We start from the raw sequence: 18,801 nt of genomic DNA on the forward strand, positions 1-18,801 counted from the left end.
GTTGCCGGCGGCGCCGGCGACTTCGGCCCCAGTGCCGCAGGACCCTGTGGAATCAAGGCTTCGATCACGGTCGACGCCTGTTGACCTCACCACTCCTCCGCCGGCCCCCTCTGAGCCACCACCGGGGCCATCCTCGGGCGTCGCCGGCCCCGGTTTCAGCCCCGCCACGGGCCCGGCGTCGGAGCGGCGCCGATAAGCGCCGTCTCCGATGCCGATTGGTGAGTTTTTCCCCTACCCCCCGGCTCCGTCATTTCTGCCTGTTTACCAGGACACGGATGAATGGGATGACTGGGAGAGGTCTGAGGACCCTCTGGCACAGCAGTGCCAGTAAAGTAAGGACTGGGCAGATGAGCTAGGGGAGGCCCGTGGTCTAGACACTTCGCCTAACACTGGTTTTCTCTCTCCTCCTTCCGTCGCTACGGAGGAGGGAGCTACTTATGCTGTGGTGCTGCGCAAGGCGGCCAAGGCCTTGGGCTTTGAGCTCCCTGCAGCGGCCGTGAGGACTAACCTCCAAATTTAGGTGCTTCAACTGCCAGTAAGCTCTTCGGAGCCTCTGCTGCAGTTTAATGAGCCCTTCACTGATGTTTTGATGGCCACTTGGTCCAAGCCCACCACAGTTCCTCCTGTGGATCGGAACGTGGCCCGGCGCCACCGTCCTGCTCCGGGCGACCCCTGCTTTCTGTCCACCCACCCCACCCCTAAGAGTCTGGATATCCAGGCATCCATGTCCCAAACCGCCTTCCCGACCGCACCACAGGACCGGGAATCCAAAAGGCTGGAACAGTTTGGCAAGAAACTGTTTTCCTCCCTCAGTCTAGGGTTGCTGATGGGCGGGATACAGCACGTTACTCCATCTGATGTGGACTTGACACCACGGACTCGCTGGGTAGAGCGATGGCAACGATGGCTGAGATCCACAAACTTTTCAGGGGCTGTCCAGAGCACTCTCATGGAGATGCCTTTTGATGGCCGTCACCTCTTTGGCGAAAAAGCAGATAGCGCGCTGGAGCGCTTTAAGGACTCCAGGGCTACGGCCAAGTCCTTGGGCCTGTTGGCCCAGCACCAGCAAACTTATGCTTTTCGCTCCTTTCGTGGCCACGGAAGGGACACCCCCGCACGTTTGTCCTGCCACATGCCGCAGAACCAACCTCAACGCAGTCGCAGACGTGCATTCCGCCGTGGCAGAGCCGGGGGACAGAGAGCCGGTCAATCCACATCCGCTTCCGCAGCAACTGCCTCAAAGCCTTCCTAGTCCGAACTTTCAGGCCCATTCCACGCCAGTGGGAGGCAGAGTTCGCCATCACCTGCTCCACTGGCGTACCATCACTTCGGACAGGTGGGTGCTGCAAATCGTCCAAAGGGGCTACTCCCTCCCCTTCGAGGCGACCTCTCCAGCCATGCCACCGCATTACCACCGCATGTCGGGGGATCACTTGCAACTTCTACAGGAGGAAGTTACGGCCCTCTTGGCCAAGGGGGCCATCGAGTGCATTCCTGGCCCAGAAGTTCGACGGGGTTGTTATTCCCACTACTTTCTGGTTCCCTTGAAGGGCAAAGGGGGCCTACGCCCTATCTTGGACCTCAGGAGTGTAAACGGCTTCCTACGGAAGGAGAAGTTCAAGATGCTGATGTTTGCTCAGGTTTTGGCTGCCCTGGAGACTGGATGGTAGCGTTGGACCTGCAGGCCGCATATTTCCACATTCCCGTCCTGCCGGCCCACCGGCTTTACCTGCGGTTCACGGTGGGCCACGAGCACTTTCACTTTACCATGCTTTAAAGGCTGTGGACCCCCTTTCTGCCCCTCTTTCTGAGGTTCTCCTCTTTCTTCTTTCCCTGGCCCAGCAGGGCTCTGCTCTGGGCACCATCAAGGGATATCTTTCAGCTGTTTCAGCCTTCTTGAGGCTTCCTGATTAGCCTTCTCTCTTCAAGTCCCCTGTTGTAAATAGATTCTTGAAAGGCATTACTCACATGTTTCCTCCTGTTCCCTTCGTAATGCATCGGTGGGCCTTGAATCTGGTGTTAAGCTATCTGATAAGTGCTCCTTTTGAGCCACTCCATAACTGTCCTCTTCGCCTTCTGACTCTTAAAACTGCTTTCCTGGTTGCCATCACCTCTGCCAGAAGAGTGAGTGAGCTCCAGGCTCTTTTTTTCTAAGACTCCTTTCCTCTATGTCCATCCGGACATTGTTGTTCTGAGGACTCGTCCTCCTTTTCTACCCAAGGTGGTTACTGTCTTTCACATCGGCCAGACCATTACCTTGCCCACCTTCTTTCCGCCTCCGCACCCTTCGAAAAAGGAAGAGAGGCTCTACCGTCTGGACCCAAAACGTGCGCTTTCCTTTTACCTGAACCGCACACAACAGTTCCGGGTGGACGACCAACTTTTTGTTGGCTACTTGGGTGCTAAGAAGGGATGGGCGGTGCACAAAAGGACCATCTCTCGGTGGGTCGTTTTGTGCATCAAGGTCTGTTATTCCATGGCTAAAAAGGATCCTCCTGAGGGACTGCGCCCCATTCCACTCGAGCCACAGCTGCTACTAATGACCTGGGACGGGAAGTCTCTTTGCAGGACAATTGTCAGGCAGCTACGTGGGCCTCACCGTACACGTTTGCAAAGCACTACTGCCTTGACAGCCAAGTCCGTAGGGATGGCTTCTTTGGCCATTTGGTTCTCCAGGACTTCCTGGAGTGATCCTGGTTCGCAGACCCACCACCGGGGTTGGTATTTCTAGGGTATCTATTCTAAGGTAAGGAATCTAACTAACGTGTTTATTTCAGATGCACAAGTTACTTACCTTCGGTAACGATATATCTGTAAGAAACATAAGTTGGTTAGATTCCTCACCACCCCACCCATCCTCCCCATTCTACGAACCGATATCTAGGGTTAAGGTCATCCCTTTCAGGGCCCTAGTTTCATGGCACCAGTGTCGGTTTCTTGCATGGCTCTGCATTCCTGGCGCGGAAAGCTATGTACAGAACTGACGTCCGCGCACGAGGGCGGCGTCGCTAAGTACTCTGACGACGTCATTCCGGCGATCACGACGACGACGGACGCAGAGCCGCAGACGATGCCTACCGACGCGCAGGGGTACTGCTGACGAAAACTTTCCGGATCCAGTCTGACACCTGGGGGTTATTCTAAGGTAAGGAATCTAACTAACTAATGTCTCTTACAGATATATTGTTACCGAAGGTAAGTAACTTGTGCATTACTCTAAAACCTTCATTGTCTAGACCGATACTTTTGAGTTGGGGGTAGGAGCTGTGTTATCACAACTTAAAGCAAAGGGCCAGGACGAACCAGTATCTTTTATAAGCAGAAGGTTGACCCCCAAAACGTTGGTCAGCTATTAAGAGGGAGGCCTTCTGTGGTCTGGGCCTTGAAGTTGAGACCATACCAGTTTGGTACTCACTTCATTGTTCAGACAGACCATAGCCCCTCTTATGGCTTGAACAAATGAAGGGTGAAAGTCCCAAACTTTCTAGGGTGTTGCTTTAAAACTTAAAACCTAGAAGTCATCCCTAAGGTAGTCCCTTCAATCCGGAAGGCAGGGTGCTTGGTACTAAGCATGAGCAGGACACCCCCCCTCCTCCTCCCCACTAAAAACCCAGGAGTCGAGTCCCCAGTCTTTGTAAGGGGTCAGTAATTTTCTACATATAGTGGACATCAAGTCAATTACAAGATGCCTAACTATATATTTACTGCATCGAAACCGGTCATGTTTGGTATCAAACATGTTAGAATTTTACCCCGATACAGATTCATGTATTGGAAGTTAGATCCCATGTACTGGGTGACTCCCCTAGGGAGACCCCCTGTATTCCCGGCGTGAGAAGTTAGCCTGGCATAAGATGTCCACTATTCTAGTGGGCACCTTGCACCAGTCTAAACGACCCTTATTGATGGTGGTTGTAAAGTCAACCTTATAGACAAGCTATCCTAGTGGTAGCATGGACCAGCAGTCTTAGGCTAAAACTTCAGAGAGCATGTGAAGCAAGCTGTTTTACCAATTATATTCCCTTGAATACCAAATGAAAGGACTCCACACAAGGTATATATCAAATATATATGTATTTATTTCTAACACAACCCCTCTGCACTCTTTATGAAGTCAGAGATCGAAGTACATCACAAGTTACTCAATTAGCATACGATAAGTTGCACAAATACAGTTATGCCCTAGGGGCCTCAAAAATCATATACTAAGTAAGTGGTATAAGAACCACTTCAGAAATAGTGAATAGGCCTAGGGCCTCGGAAATCGCCGGGGCTACACTAAACAACCAAAGGTTAGGAAGTAGGAGACCCACGGGAGACACATGCAGTGTCTTAACACAGTCGCGAGTTACCATTGACTTATAATGGAGAACGAAGAAGTTACACAGTTACTGTTTAAGGACACTTCCGGATTGACTACGGTAAAACCCCTTTAAACTAGGACACTTCGAGAGTCAAGACCCACAGGAACACCGGAGTACTCGAGTTACCTCACCCAGGGAAGCCGGGTGCATAGGTGTCTTTTCGTGTCAGGGTTTGTCGTCGTTTTCTATGGAGATCTGCAAAGATGTGCTGCAGGCGACCAGAGGAAAAGTGTCCCGGTGGATCCAAGGGTGGATTGAAGATGTGAAGAACCTGACAGCAGAGGGGACAGAGTCTGCGTCACTAGCCAGTGACCAGGAAGGAACCAGGCGATGTCGAGTTGATTTCAGGTGAAGAGGTGAAGCTTGTCTCTGCAGCCACGAGGACCAGGAGGTGTCGACGACGACCAGGAGCTGGATTCGAGCTGTCCCACGAAGGATCTAGTTGACTGCGGTGTCGGTATCCGGAGTGGACCCAACAAGCCTTGGCAAACGCAATCCATGCAGGAAGTGAAGATTGGCTTTGAGTCAGACCAGCAAGGTCTGGGTAGCTTCTCCTTTGGACGGAAGCTGGAGCAAGCCTGGAGCAACCAGGCCAGCTGTGTAAATACAAACAAATGTCTTCAGGGGGCTAACTAGCCAGAGGGCTAGCAACCGGGAAGACGTGTCGAGCTGAAATGCAGGAGCAGGCCCCACGCGGCACTCGTGGAGTGTGGAGGGCTGAGCTTTGGTGCAAATGGCGCTCGGGTCTCATGCTTCTCAAACCCCAATGCACAACTGCGAGGGTGCCTCGCTAGTTGCACTGTTAGCAAAATGCAGGATGTCCAGGGAGTCCGGTCCCACGTCTCTCGTGTCCGCCACGGGTCTCAGCTTTGCTGTGGATGTGGGTCGGAGTCAGAGAAGTCTGAGAGTCCAGTTCCTGTGTCGCGGAGTCTTCGAGACCCGGCGGGAGCGCCGACAAAGCAGACCGGCAAGTTACTGGTGGTGCCTGTTTGCACAGGGTGGTCACTCCTTGACCACAAGGGAAATGTCTTCAGTCTTCTAGTCAGAATAGAACGCCGAAGGTCCAAGAGTTTTGTATCAGAGTTTCGTTCTAGGATAATCTAAAGTCCTGGGGACACAGCACCTATCTTTATACTAAGAAAATGGGCTGGATTACCTGCTAGGTCCCTCCTATGGGTAGACCTAGGAAGGGGGTGGTTACACCCCTTTACCTTTGTCCAGTTTCGCGCCAGAGCAGGGCTGGAGTGCCCCAGCAACTGGTTTGAACCGGGCTATGCATGGAGCACCTTGTGTGCCCCAGGCAGTGTCTGGAAAAGCATCTTTCCATTCAACCCTCCCTGCCCCAAAACACTACAGGCTGTCTGGGGAGGTTCTGGCACCTCCCTCGACAGGAAACCTATTGTCCAGGCCTCCCTTGCTGGAGTATCCCCCAGCAGCAGGAGGTCAGACGCGTGTCTGTGGCAGCAGCATCCATTTTGTGATGCTGAGGCTCTGTTTAACTTTAACGGGGTAAAGCAGTAACTACATGTCTTCTCCCTCTAAAAGGGTGGAATGCTATCCCCGACGCCAGAATTGGCGTGGGGTAGTATTCCTAAGTGTTTGACACCTTACACAACATGTTTTGATAAAGCCAAACCAAAGTTAGCATTAACCGCGAGGATTATAATGCACTTAAGAGTATATGGTATGGCTATATCATAGAACAGCTATAAGGAGATGGTTCCGAAAGGTGCAGAGGGGCTCAATTCATGTTAGGGCACCCTCTCACGTAAAACCAAGCACTCTGCCTCCAGGATTGTCGAGGCCTGCCATAGGAGTGACTTATAGGTTACTGTGTGTCTATATATAAGGGTAGGTATAGGAATACTATACCTAAGCAAGGGGTGATTACACGACCTTGCCCCAGCTGAGTGATCAGCCAGTTGTGTCAGTTTGAGTGGCCAGCCAGCGGTGGCATAATACATGCTGCAGCCCCTGGTAGGCCTTGGTTGCACCTATGCCCTGAGTACCTAGGGTACACTTCTACAGGGGCTGATAAGGTGAATCAATTCCCAATTGTGTATGTACCTAGAGTACATGGTTTGAATTTAGAGAGAGTGCATAGGTACTCGGGGCATAGGTGCAACCAAGGCCTACCAGGGGCTGCAGCATGTATTATGCCACCCCTGGCTGGCCACTCAAAACTGACACAACTGGCTGATCACTCAGCTGGGGCAAGGTCGTGTAATCACCCCTTGCTTAGGTATAGTATTCCTATACCTACCCTTATATATAGACACACAGTAACCTATAAGTCACTCCTATGGCAGGCCTTAACAATCCTGAAGGCAGTGTGCTTGGTTATGTGTGAGATGGTGCTCTAGCATGAGCTGAGCCTGTCTACAGCTTGCGGAACCATGTCCTTATAGCTGTTCTATGATATTGCCATACCATATACTCTTAAGTGCCTTATAATCCTCGCGGTTGAATGCTAACTTTGGTTTGGCTTTATCTAAACATGTCGTGTAAGGTGTCATACGCTTTGGAATACTACCCCCTCACCAATTCTGGCGACAAGGGTAGCAATCCACCCTTCTAGAGGGAGAAGACATGTTAGTTCTGATTATCCCGGTTAAAGTTAACCAGAGCCCCAGCGTCACAAAATGGACGCTGCTGCCACAGACACAAGTCTGACCTCCTGCTGCTGGGAGTCCTTCCAGTCACGGAGGTTTGGACAATAGGTTTCCTGCCTGGAGAGGTGCGAGCACCACCCCAGACAGGACTTTGTGTATTGGGACAGGGAGGGCTGAATAGAATGAGACACTGCCTGAGGCACACTAGGTGCTTCATGCATACCCCAGTTTAAACCGGTTGCTGGGGCACTCCAGCCCCAGCTCTGGCGCGAAACTGGACAAAGGAAAGGGGGTGTAACCACCCCCCTTCCTGGTCCCACCCATAGGAGGGACCTAGAAACCAAACCAGCCCCTTAAAGTTGTATAAAGGTAGGAGCTGGACCCCAAGACTTTAGATTAATCCTGGAATCGACTTGAAACGAAACTCTGGACCCTTCGACATTCACCTGAAGCTGAAGACTGAAGAATCTCCCTTGTGGCCAAGGAGTGACCACCCTGGGCAACCAGGCACCGTTCAGCACCTCGACTGCTTGCTTTGTCCCCGTTCCCGGCGGAACCCGAGCACAGAGCCTGACAAGACTTCGACTCTTGGACCTCTCTGACCCCACTGCACGACTCCAGCACAGCTGAGCCCCGTGGAAGGCGTCGGAACCCGTGGAACCAGGCAACTTGGAAAGTCTTCAACTTGCTAACAGCGCAGCTCCTGAGGCATCCTCAAAGCTGTGCACTGGGGACTGAGATACCCCGACACCGAGCTCCACCTGCACCGAAGACCAGCCCTCCACACTCCACGAGATCTGCGTGGGGCCCTTCTGCTTGTGTTCTGCTCGACGCATTGTCCCGGTTGCTGGCCAGTTGGCTAGTAGCCCTATCACGACGATTCTTTTGAAAATCCATCGCTGGTCTGGTTGCTCCAGACTGGCACTTGCTTCCCTGAAAAGGTGAAGTACCTCAGACCCTCCTGGTCTGCACCAGAAGCTCTTGTGTATCCTGCGTGGGTTGCCTTGCTTAGGCTTGTTGGCTCTGATCTTGAAGTCGACCCCTCCATCTGCGAGAACCTTCGTGGGACACCTCCTCTCCAGCACCTGGTCGTCCTCGACGCCTCCTGGTCCACGTGGCTGCAACGACAAGCTTCACGACAGCACCTGATTGTTCCTCGACGACGTCTGGTTCCTCCCTGGTTCCACCCGGTCACTGGCTAGTGACCTAGACTCTGTCCCCTCTGCTTTCCGGTCTTCTTCATCGTCGATCCACCCTTGGATCCACCCGGACATCTTCCTCCTGGCCGCCTGCAGCATCTTCTTCCAAGGCTCCATAGGAAACAACGAGAAAACCCGACACTTGGACACCTATGCACCCACAGCCCGTGGGTGAGGTAACGCGAGTACTTCGGTGGTCCTGTATGGATTGACTATCCTAGTGTCTAGTTTTGCTAGTTGTATATTCCTAGTTAGACCGGAAGTGTCCTAAATCTTCATTACTTACCTTTCTAAGTTTCCATTGACTTTCTATTGACTCTCGCGTGAGTGTACTGACACTGCACACGCCGCCGCCTGTGGGCCTCCCACTCCTAACCTAAGGTTCAGATAGTGTAGCCCCAGCGATTCTCTAGGCCCTAGGCCTTCTCCTTTCCCAAGTCGTGATTCTTATACCACTTACTTAGTATATGGTTTTACGCACCCCTAGGGCCTAACTGTAAATTGTGCTATTTAAAGTATTTCTAAGAGTAACTTGCTATGTGCTTATGCTTCTGACCTCATAAAGAGTTCAGAGGAGTGTTTTAGTGAATAAATACATATATATTTTATATATATCCTGTGTGGTGTCCTTTCATTTGGTATTCAAGGGGTTACTTATGGTAAAACAGCTGGCTTTACACGCCCTCAAGAGTCTTTTAGCCTAAGACTGTTCTGTCCACGCTACCACTAGGATAGCTGGTCTATAAGGTTGACTTTACAATCATCACCATAAGGGTTGTTTGGACTGGTGCAAGGTTTTCACTAGAATAGTGAACATCATATACCAGGCCAACTTCTCACAGCGTCGACGACAACAGGGAGCTGGATTTGAGCTGTCCCACGTCGGATGTCCATTGCTGCAGCGTCTGTATCCGGATTGGACCTAACAAGCCTGGGCAAGAGCAACCCACACAAGACGACAAGATTGGCTTCGGTGCAGACCAGCAAGGTCTGAGGGACTCGCCCTTTGGAGGGGAGTCAAGGCACGTCTGGAGCAACCAGGAAAACCCAAGAATCAAAGGATTGTCCTTCGTGGGGACCCACTAGCCAACGGACTAGGGATCGGGAAGGAGTCTCGAGCTGCAATGCAGAAAGCTGGCCCACGGGACACACGAGGAGTGTAGGCCTCTAAGCTTCAATGCAAAAGGTGCTCAGAGCGAGGGCAACAAATAGCCTAATGCACAACTTAGGGAAACTTCAGGAAGTAGGTGCACTTGGACAATTGCAGGATGTCCAGGAGTTCCGGTACCACATCTCTCGTGATAGCTACAGATCTCGGCTTCGCTGGGGTCTCGTGTCAGCCTTGGAGATGTCTGGAAGTCCATGTCCTGTGTCGCAGATTCTTCGGGATCCGTCGGGAGCCTTGAAAATGTAGACCGGCAAGATCTTTCTTTGGTGCCTGTTTGAACAGGGGAGTCACTCCTTGACCCCAAGGGAGATTTCTTCCGTCTTCCAGTCGATATGGAATGTCGAAGGTCCAAGATTTCATCTTTAGAGTTTCGTCCAGGGTAATCTAAATTCCTAGTGACTGGGTTCCTATACTTATACCAAGTTTAAGGGTTGGACCAACTCTAGGGTCCCACCTTTGTCCAGTTTCGCGCCAGAGCTGGGGCTGAGTGCAACCCTCCCTGCCCCAATACACTAAAGCCTGTCTGGGGAGGTGCTGCCACCTCCCTGGGCAGGAAACCTATTGTCCAGGCCTCCCCTGCCGGAGTTTCGTCCAACAGCAGGGGAACAGACTTGTGTCTGTGGCAGCAGCATCCATTTTGTGATGCTGAGGCTCTTTTAAACATTTACCGGGTAAGTAAGTGTGTACATGTCTTCTCCCTCTAGAAGGGTGGAATGCTACCCCCGCCACCAGAACTGGCGGGGGTTAGTATTCCAAAGTGTTTGCCACCAAAGACAACATGTTTTGATAAAGCCAAACCAAAGTTAGCATTTACCGCGAGGATTATAATGCACTTAAGAGTATATGGTATGGCTATATCATAGAACAGCTATAAGGAAGGGCTTCCGAAAACTGCAGAGGGACTCAGCTCATGCTAGGGCACCCTCTCACACAAAACCAAGCACTCTGCCTTCAGGATTGTCAAGGCCTGCCATAGGAGTGACTTATAGGTTAATATGTGTCTATATATATAGGTAGATATAGGTATACTATATCTAAGTAAGGGGTGTTTACACCACCTTACCCAGGCTGCAAGTGCAGACCTGTGGTGCCATTCAGGAAGGCTTTCCAGGGGTGGCATAATACATGCTTCAGCCCCTGGTAGGCCTCTGGGGTACCTATGCCCTTTGTACCTTAGGTACCATATACTAGGGACTCATAAGGGTGACCCAGTAACCAATCTGGTATGTACCTAATGCACATGCAATCATTTTAGAGAGAGAGCAGCTAGGCTGTGGTCCTGATTAGCAGGGCCACAGCCAGACTAAAGTCGATAAACCAGTGAAACACAGCAAAAAGTGGGGGTAACCATAGGAAGCAGATCCTACTCTCCTACACTGAGCTCAGGAGAGGAATGGGAGGAGGCTTGAGACCCTCTAGAGAACCAGGATGTGTCTGATGAGATTATGGACTGGTATGGGGAACTTGGGGAAGCCATTGGTCTGGATACTTCCCCAGACACTGGCATGCTCTTTCCTCCTAAAGTGGCTACAGAGGAAGAGGTGTCCTATGCCATGGTGGTTAAGAGGGCAGCTGAGGTCCTTGGACTGGAGTTTCCCATATCAGGTCAGGACTATTTTCTTGACCGAAGTTCTTCAACCTGGGGCTTTCACCTCTTAACCCCTATTGCCCTTTAATGGGGCACTTACGGACGTCCTTCTAGGAACATGGTCTAAGCCTAGCACAGGGGCTCCTGTGAATAGGATGATTGCACGTCGCCATCGCCCGGCTCTGGACGACCCAAAGTTCCTCAGCCAACACCCCACTCCAGAAAGTTTGGTGGTGCAGGCCTCTACTTCTCAGGGCACATTCCCTTCCGCCCCTCCGGATAGGGAAGCCAAGAGACTAGACTCATTCGGGTAGATGATGTTTTCTTCCTCCAGTCTGGCATTGAGGTTGGTGAATAACGCATGCTTATTGGGTTTCTGCCACTCTCTTTGGAAGACTGTTGGGCAGGTGCTGCCACAAGTCCCGGAGGAGGCCCAGTCTGTGCTCTCCCAAGCTGTCAAGGAGAGAAGCAGCTATATTCGCCATACGGTGTGATTTGATACGACGGATTCGCTGGGCAGATCTATTTCAACGACTGTGGCCTTGAGGCGCCACACCTGGCTTTGTACAATTGGCTTCTATGGGGATGGCCAGGCTAATTTGATGTACATGCCCTTTGATGGAACACGCTTTTTGGGGGAAAAGGCAGATTCAGCCCTGGTCAGTTTCAAGGACTCTGGAGCTATGACCAGATCCTTGGGCCTCTCCTCCACTCATCGCGGCCAATATTCCTTTTGTCCTTTTTGTGGCAACGGAAGGGGTTTCCAGCCGCGTCAGCCCTATCCCAGCCACCGCCCCGCACAGACTGCTCAAGCAGTGCGTGGACGCTGTACATTCCGTCCTCTGAATTAGAGGCTAGAAGTCATCTGCCACACTGCCCCCAGCAGCCCCAGCCTCTAAGCACTCCTATGCTGATTCTACAGGACCACACTATTCCAGTGTGTGGGAGAATTCATCATCTCCCCCGCTGGAGATCTATAACAACAGACAAGTGGGTCTTGCTGATCATCCAGGAGGGCTATTCTCTTCCTTTCCTTTCTTTTCCTCCTACTATTCCGCCAACTCAGGAACTGCTGGCAGAGGAACATTTGAAGTTGCTCCAAGGGGAAGTTACAGCTCTTTTGGCCGAAGGAGCAATAGAAAGGGCCCCAGCTTCAGAAGTAGGCAGTGGCTTTTATTCCTGCTACTTTCTAAATCTGAAGAATAAAGGGGCTTTGGCCCATTTTAGATCTTCGGACAGTCACTCTCTTCCTCAAGAAGGAGCAATTCAAGAAGCTCACTTTGGCTCAGGTCTTGTCTGCCCTAGCCCAAGGAGACTGAATGCTGACATTGGACCTTCAGGATGCATATTTCACATTCCCATCCTGCCAGGCTACAGGGGTTACCTGTGGCTAAAGGTAGGCCACAAGCACTTTCGGTTTACAGTGCTCCCCTTCGGTCTTACCAGTGCCCCTCAGGTGTACACCAAGGTGATGGCCGGGGTTGCAGCTCATCTGGGCAGGTTAGGGGTTTCAGTCTTTCCCTCCCTAGATGACTGGCTGTTGAAGGCGTCCTCACGCCAGGCAGTCATCTCCCACCTTCAGACTACGGCGGACCTCCTGCATTCGCTGGGGTTCTCTGTAAGCATGCCGAAGTCACACCTGACTCCTTCTCAGATGCTCCCTTTCATCTGAGCTGTTCTGCACACAGTGCTGTTTCAGGCTTATCCGCCTGAGCAGCGAGTCCAGGATATTCAGGTTTTGATTCCGATGTTCAGTTCTATCCTGGATTTCGGTTAGACTGACTCTGAGATTGTTGGGTCTCATGACCTCGTAAATCCTGTCGGTAAGACACGCAAAGTGGCGTATTTGGGCTCTGCAGTGGGTCTTGAAGTTCCAAAGGCACAGCATCGGGGAAATCTCACTGACGTGGTTCAGATCTCAGAAGGAACTGCAGTGATGGTTAACGAACCGTGATTGGGTCAGCGGCAGACCTCTCTCTCTTCCCCAACCAGATTTCACAGTTGTGATGAATGGGTCTCTTTTGGGATGGGAAAGCCACATGGGAGAGGCGGAAATCAGGGATCACTGGTCTCCGGCGGAGACGGGACTCCATTTATACTTGTTGAAGCTTTGCGGGATTCGGTTGGCATTGAAAGCATTTCTTCCCTCTGTCAAGAGGAAGTTGTTGGAGGTGTTCACGGATAACACCACCGCCATGTGGTACTGCAACAAGCAAGGCGGGGTGGAGTCGTGGACCCATTGTCGAGAGGCCCTGCGTCTCTGGACATGGCTGGAACAGCTGGGCATAACCCTGATGTTTCAACAACTAGCAGGTTCTCTGAATGCCAGCGTGGACAATCTCAGCCGTCGATGCCTTCGGGATCACAAATGCCGTCTCCAGTCGGAGGTGGCGCAAGGTCCCTTTCAACAGTGGGGAGAAACTTGGTTAGATTTATTCACCTTCAAAGAGAACGCACAATGTCAGCTGTACTGCACGCTGGAGTTTCCAAGGCGCTATCGCTCAGTGACTCCTTTCGTTGCAAGTGGAGCTCAGGCCTGTTGTACGTCTTTCCGCCCATACCACTCCTACCCAGGGTTCTGAAGAAGATCAGGAGCAACCGGGCCCAAGTCATCCTTGTGGCGCCAGACTGGGCAAGGAGAGTCTGGTACCCAGAGCTTCTGAGCATGAGTTTCGATCCTCCGATCAGGCTGCCCCTTCGGGAGGATCTTCTGTCGCAGCAGCAAAGGAGGGTTCTCCACCCGAATCTGTCATCTCTGTGCCTCCATGCGTGGAGATTGAGTAGTGACAGTTGATGGCCTTTGACCTTCCTCCCGAAGTCTGTAATGTATTTTGGCTGCCCGGTGTCCCTCCACTAAGTCGGTATAAGCCTGCCGTTGGCGGACGTTTTTATTATACTGTATAGAAAGGTCTATTGACCCTCTTTCTGCTTCTCTTTCTACTGTCCTTTTGTTCATTCTAACCCTTGCCCAGCAGGGCTCTGCTTTGGGAACTCTCAAGGGTTACCTTTCTGCTCTATCTGCTTTTTTGCTGCTGCCAGATCGGCCCTCTCTCTTTAAATATCCCATTGCAAATAGATTTATGTCTGAAAGGATTGGTTCACTTATTTCCACCTACACCTTTTGTTATGCCACAGTGAGACCATAATTTGGTCCTCACTTATCTTATGTGCACTCCTTTCGAGCCTTTGCACAATTGTCCCCTCCGGCTGTTGACCATCAAAACAGCCTTTTTAGTAGCGATTATATCATCTTGGAGGGTGAGTGAATTGCAGGCGTTATCCAGCTCGCCCCCTTATCTCATGTCCTTTCCGGACATGGTGGTGCTTTGCGCCAGGGCATCATTCTTACCTAAGGTTGTGACCCCATGCCATCTGGGTCAGTAAATTACTTTGCCCACCTTCTTTGCTCCCCCATATCCCCCTAAGGAGGAGGACCGTCTCCACCGACTGGACCCAAAAAGAGCATTGTGTTTCTACCTTGACCGCACAAGAGTTCTGGGCGGATGACCAACTCTTTGTGGGATATGTGGGAGCAAAGAATGGAAAGGCAGTGCAGAAAAGAACCATCTCTTGCTGGGTTGTTTTCTGTATTAAAATCTGTTATGCCTTGGCGAAGAAGCAGCCCCCTGAGGGATTAAGGGCCCATTCCACCCGGGGAGAGGCTGCAAATACGGCCTTGGTACGTGGTGTCCCAGTTCAAGACATCTGTCAGACAGCGACGTGGGCATCGTTGCACATGTTGGCAAAACATTATTGCCCTGATGGTCAAGTGCACAGGGAGGGGCACTTTGCCCACTCAGTCCTGCAGAACTTTTTAGACTAGCTCATGAGTCCACAACCCACTGCCGGGATGGTATGGTTCGGGTATCTGACTCAAAAGTAAGGAATCTGCAGCTATAAGTCTCTATCAGATGAACAAGTTGCTTACCTTCGGTAATGCATTATCTGTAAGAAACTCTATATAGCTGCAGATTCCTTACAGCCACACCCATGCCTCCCCGCTTCACGGACTGATGTTGTAAATATAGGGTTACTCCTCTTTCAGGGCCCTAGTTTTGCACACGTTTTCATCAGTCACTTCATGGCTCTGTGCTTCTGACGTGGAAAAAACGGAAAGTATGATGCCAGCGTGCTTGGGTGGCGCCTATGTAGGCACCGCAACGTCATAACCGATGCCAACGATGTCATGCGGAGCCGAATGGATCCACCCGATATCTCACGCAAGGGGTATTGCTCAGCAAAAGTTTCCAGATCTAGCCTGACGCCTGCGGAATTCAAAGGTAAAGAATCTGCTGCAGCTAGATAGACTCTCTACCAGATTATGCGTTACTGAAGGTAAGTAACTTGTTCATTGTGTTCATATCTCTGGGTAGGAGATCTACCAATGTGTTAGCGAATGTTTATAATAAACACGCATTTTTATACCTACACTGTATGGTTCTTTTTCACTTAACCTACACTAAATACTTAGTACTGATAAAACAAGCTGCTTAACACTCCTTCTGGACTAAGCCTGAAGGCTGCTTTCCACAGCTACCACTTAGAGAGCTTTCTATGAGTGTCTCTAAGACCACTATAATCACCATAACGGTTGTCTAGATTAGTGCCGGGTGCAACCCTTAAATTTAATTGTGCCCCATATAGTAAGTCCAGGTGGACACAGCAACTATCTATGGTGGCACTGGGGACTTTTGTCATTTGTTCCTCCTTCTTCTGCCCTCAAATTCAAGCTTGCATCCTCAAGTACATGTGAGATATTATGACTTGTGGGAATGGACAAACAGGGGCTTGACCTCTGTTTTTCAAATTTTTATGGCAGCAAATGCGAAGTGTCTTGGGGTCTAGCTGCGGTGTTGATTAAACCTGGTGTGAATCTGATAGAGCACCTTATGGCCTCTTACCTTTCCCTGCAGTGCAAATCACAGGAGGTGGCAAGGGTTCCTTATGTCACCAGTGAGTCTAGCTTTTTGTCCTGACCAGTATGAATTTGTACTGGTGTGCATACTCAGTGACTTATGTTGGGCAGGTGGCCTGCAATGGAATCTATAGGCGCTCCATAAATTTACTGTTATCTTTTTATGTGTGTACATGATTTATAGGCAGCCTTACATCACATGGGGAGGAGAATCCTTTCCTCAGGGCTAGCTGTATCTCTAATTGGCCTTTGATTTTAAGTGCAATTCCGGCAGTTCAATTTAAGAAATGTAATGATTATTTATAATGGTTTGTTTCCGCAACCTTAATTTCATTTTAGGGTGTTTATGACGGATAGGTGTGGGCTTTGTGTTACTGTATGATCAAAGAATTAATCAAATGATGGAACATGATGCATTTTATGTTGTAGGTGTATTATGTTGACTATGGAGATATTGAAAAGATTCCTCAGTGTCACCTCTGTCCATCTGTTTTGTATCCTGAAGTACCCCAGTTCGCCATACCATGTGAGCTGCACAACATTTTACCTGTGAGTCGAACCTTCATTGTTTCATGAATATTGGAGCTTTAATGTTTTACTTAATTGTCGCAGTCAACAAAAGAGTACATCTCCGTGACTACTGAGTTTGTTTGGGCTGTATGTGATCTGTAATGCCTAGCCAAAAGGCTTTTGCAAGTATTTAAAGTTAGAGGACATGTATGAAGCCAAGATTGAGATGCTCATGCTGATCAAGCAAGTGACATAGTATTCTTGCTATACAAGGTGGTGCAGGCAGTTATTCTTTGAAATTGAATATTCATTCATAAGGCACGTAGAATCAGTGCAGTGACTGGTCGAGACTGAATGATCCGTATAATTTAAAAAGCCATTTTTTCATTTTTTTCCTGAAAGCGATGAGGTCTGTTTCCTTTTTTTTAAATTAGAGGGAGACTGTTTCAGGGATGGTAAGTGCTGCCTATGAAGCTTCTCCTGCCCCACTGTGCTTTCTTTGCTCTTGGAACAATCACGTTAAATGCTGATTCTGAACAAAGTGGTCTTGGCGAATGTATCCGTGAAAGCTTAGCCTAAAATATTCAGGACTTTCTCCATGAAGAGTCCTAAAAGCAAATCATTAACGTATGAGTTTCTCAATGGGTAGCCAGTGGAGAAGTGGGAGGGTGGCTGATACTGAGTTTTGCAGAGTCTGCAGCTTGTTAAGGATTTTTTTCCTAATATTCACAAATAGTTCATTTACGTAGTCTATTTTTAAAAGTACCGATTCAGAGATTACCATTTTATGCAAATCTTTAGGTATAAAGGGGAAGATTTTTCTTAGTAGTTTCATGGTGAAGAAGGAGACCGAGGTAACTCCGTTAACATGCCCTTCAAAGGTCAGTTGCCTGTCAAATATCACGCAAAGGTTTTTTACCTTAGTAACCGGGGAAGGAAGTTGGCCACGATCAGGCGGCCACCAATCTTGGGACCAGAAGGAGAGATTTTTTCCTAAGAGCAGTGTGAGAAGTTGGCCTGGTATATGATCACTATTCTAGTGAGCATCTTGAACCAGTACAAACAACCCTTATGGTGATGGTTGTAAAGTCAACCTTATAGACCAGCTATCCTAGAGGTAGCGTGGACAGAACAGTCTTAGGCTAAAAGACTCTTGAGGGCGTGTAAAGCCAGCTGTTTTACCATATGTAACCCCTTGAATACCAAGTGAAAGGACACCACACAGGATATATATAAAATATATATGTATTTATTCACTAACACACTCCTCTGAACTCTTTATGAGATCAGAGGCAAAAGCCCATAACAAGTTACACTTAGAAATACTTTAAATAGCACAATTTACAGTTAGGCCCTAGGGGCGCGTAAAACCATATACTAAGTAAGTGGTATAAGAACCACGACTCGGGAAAAGGAAAGGCCTAGGGCCTAGAGGATCGCTGGGGCTACACTATCTGACCCTTAGGTTAGGAGTAGGAGGCCCACAGGCGGCGTGTGCAGAGTCCGTACTCTCATACGAGAGTCAATAGAAAGTCAATAGGAACGTAATAAGGTAAGTAATGAAGTTTTAGGACACTTCCGGTCTAACTAGGTTTACACAACTAGCAAAACTGGACACAAGGATAGTCAATCCCTACAGGAGCAATGAAGTACTCGCGTTATCTCACCCACGGGCTGTGGGTGCATAGGTGTCAGTGTGTCGGGTTTTCTCATCGTTTCCTATGGAGCCTTGGAAGAAGATGCTGCAGGCGACCAGGAGGAAGATGTCCGGGTGGATCCAAGGGTGGATCTAGGATGAAGAAGACCTGAAAGCAGAGGGGACAGAGTCTAGGTCACTAGCCAGTGACCGGGTGGAACCAGGAAGGAACCAGATGTCGTCGAGGAGCAATCAGGTGAGGATGTGAAGCTTGTCGTTGCAGCCACGCGGTCCAGGAGGCGTCGAGGACGACCAGGTGCAGGAGAGGAGCTGTCCCACGAAGGTTCACGCAAATGGAGGGGTTGACTTCAGGATTGGAGCCAACAAGCCTAAGCAAAGGCAACCCACGCAGAATACACAAAAGGCTTCTGGTGCAGACCAGGAGGGTCTGAGGTACTTCACCTTGTCAGGGAAGCGAGGGCCAGTCTGGAGCAACCAGACCAGCGATGGATTTTCACAAGGATCGTCGTCAGAGGGCTACTAGCCAACTGGCCAGCAACCGGACAACGCGTCGAGCAGAACACAAGCAGAAGGGTGTGAGAAGTTGGCCTGATATATGATGCTCACTAGTTCTAGTGATCACCTTGTATCAGTCCAAACAACCCTTATGGTGATTGGTTGTAAGTCAACCTTATAGACCAGCTATCCTAATGGTAGCATGGACAAAGCAGTCTTAGGATAAACTCTTTTGGCATGTGAAGCCAGCTGTTTTACCACAATATAACCCCTTGAATATCAGATGAAAGGAC

General features: G+C 50.0%; 1 protein-coding gene across 1 annotated transcript in view; it reads left to right on the plus strand.

Moving 5' to 3' along the window:
* Positions 1-18,801, plus strand: part of RNF17 (ring finger protein 17) — a 3,010,943-nt gene that overhangs the window by 2,295,103 nt on the left and 697,039 nt on the right. The window contains exon 31 of the mRNA XM_078657063.1: positions 16,276-16,395. Coding sequence (XP_078513189.1) covers positions 16,276-16,395 — 120 coding nt within the window. The remainder of the gene's footprint in view (positions 1-16,275; positions 16,396-18,801) is intronic.

The sequence above is a fragment of the Lissotriton helveticus genome, chromosome 8 (assembly GCF_964261635.1).
Source record: "Lissotriton helveticus chromosome 8, aLisHel1.1, whole genome shotgun sequence".
In the NCBI taxonomy this organism is placed as follows: Eukaryota; Metazoa; Chordata; class Amphibia; order Caudata; family Salamandridae; genus Lissotriton; species Lissotriton helveticus.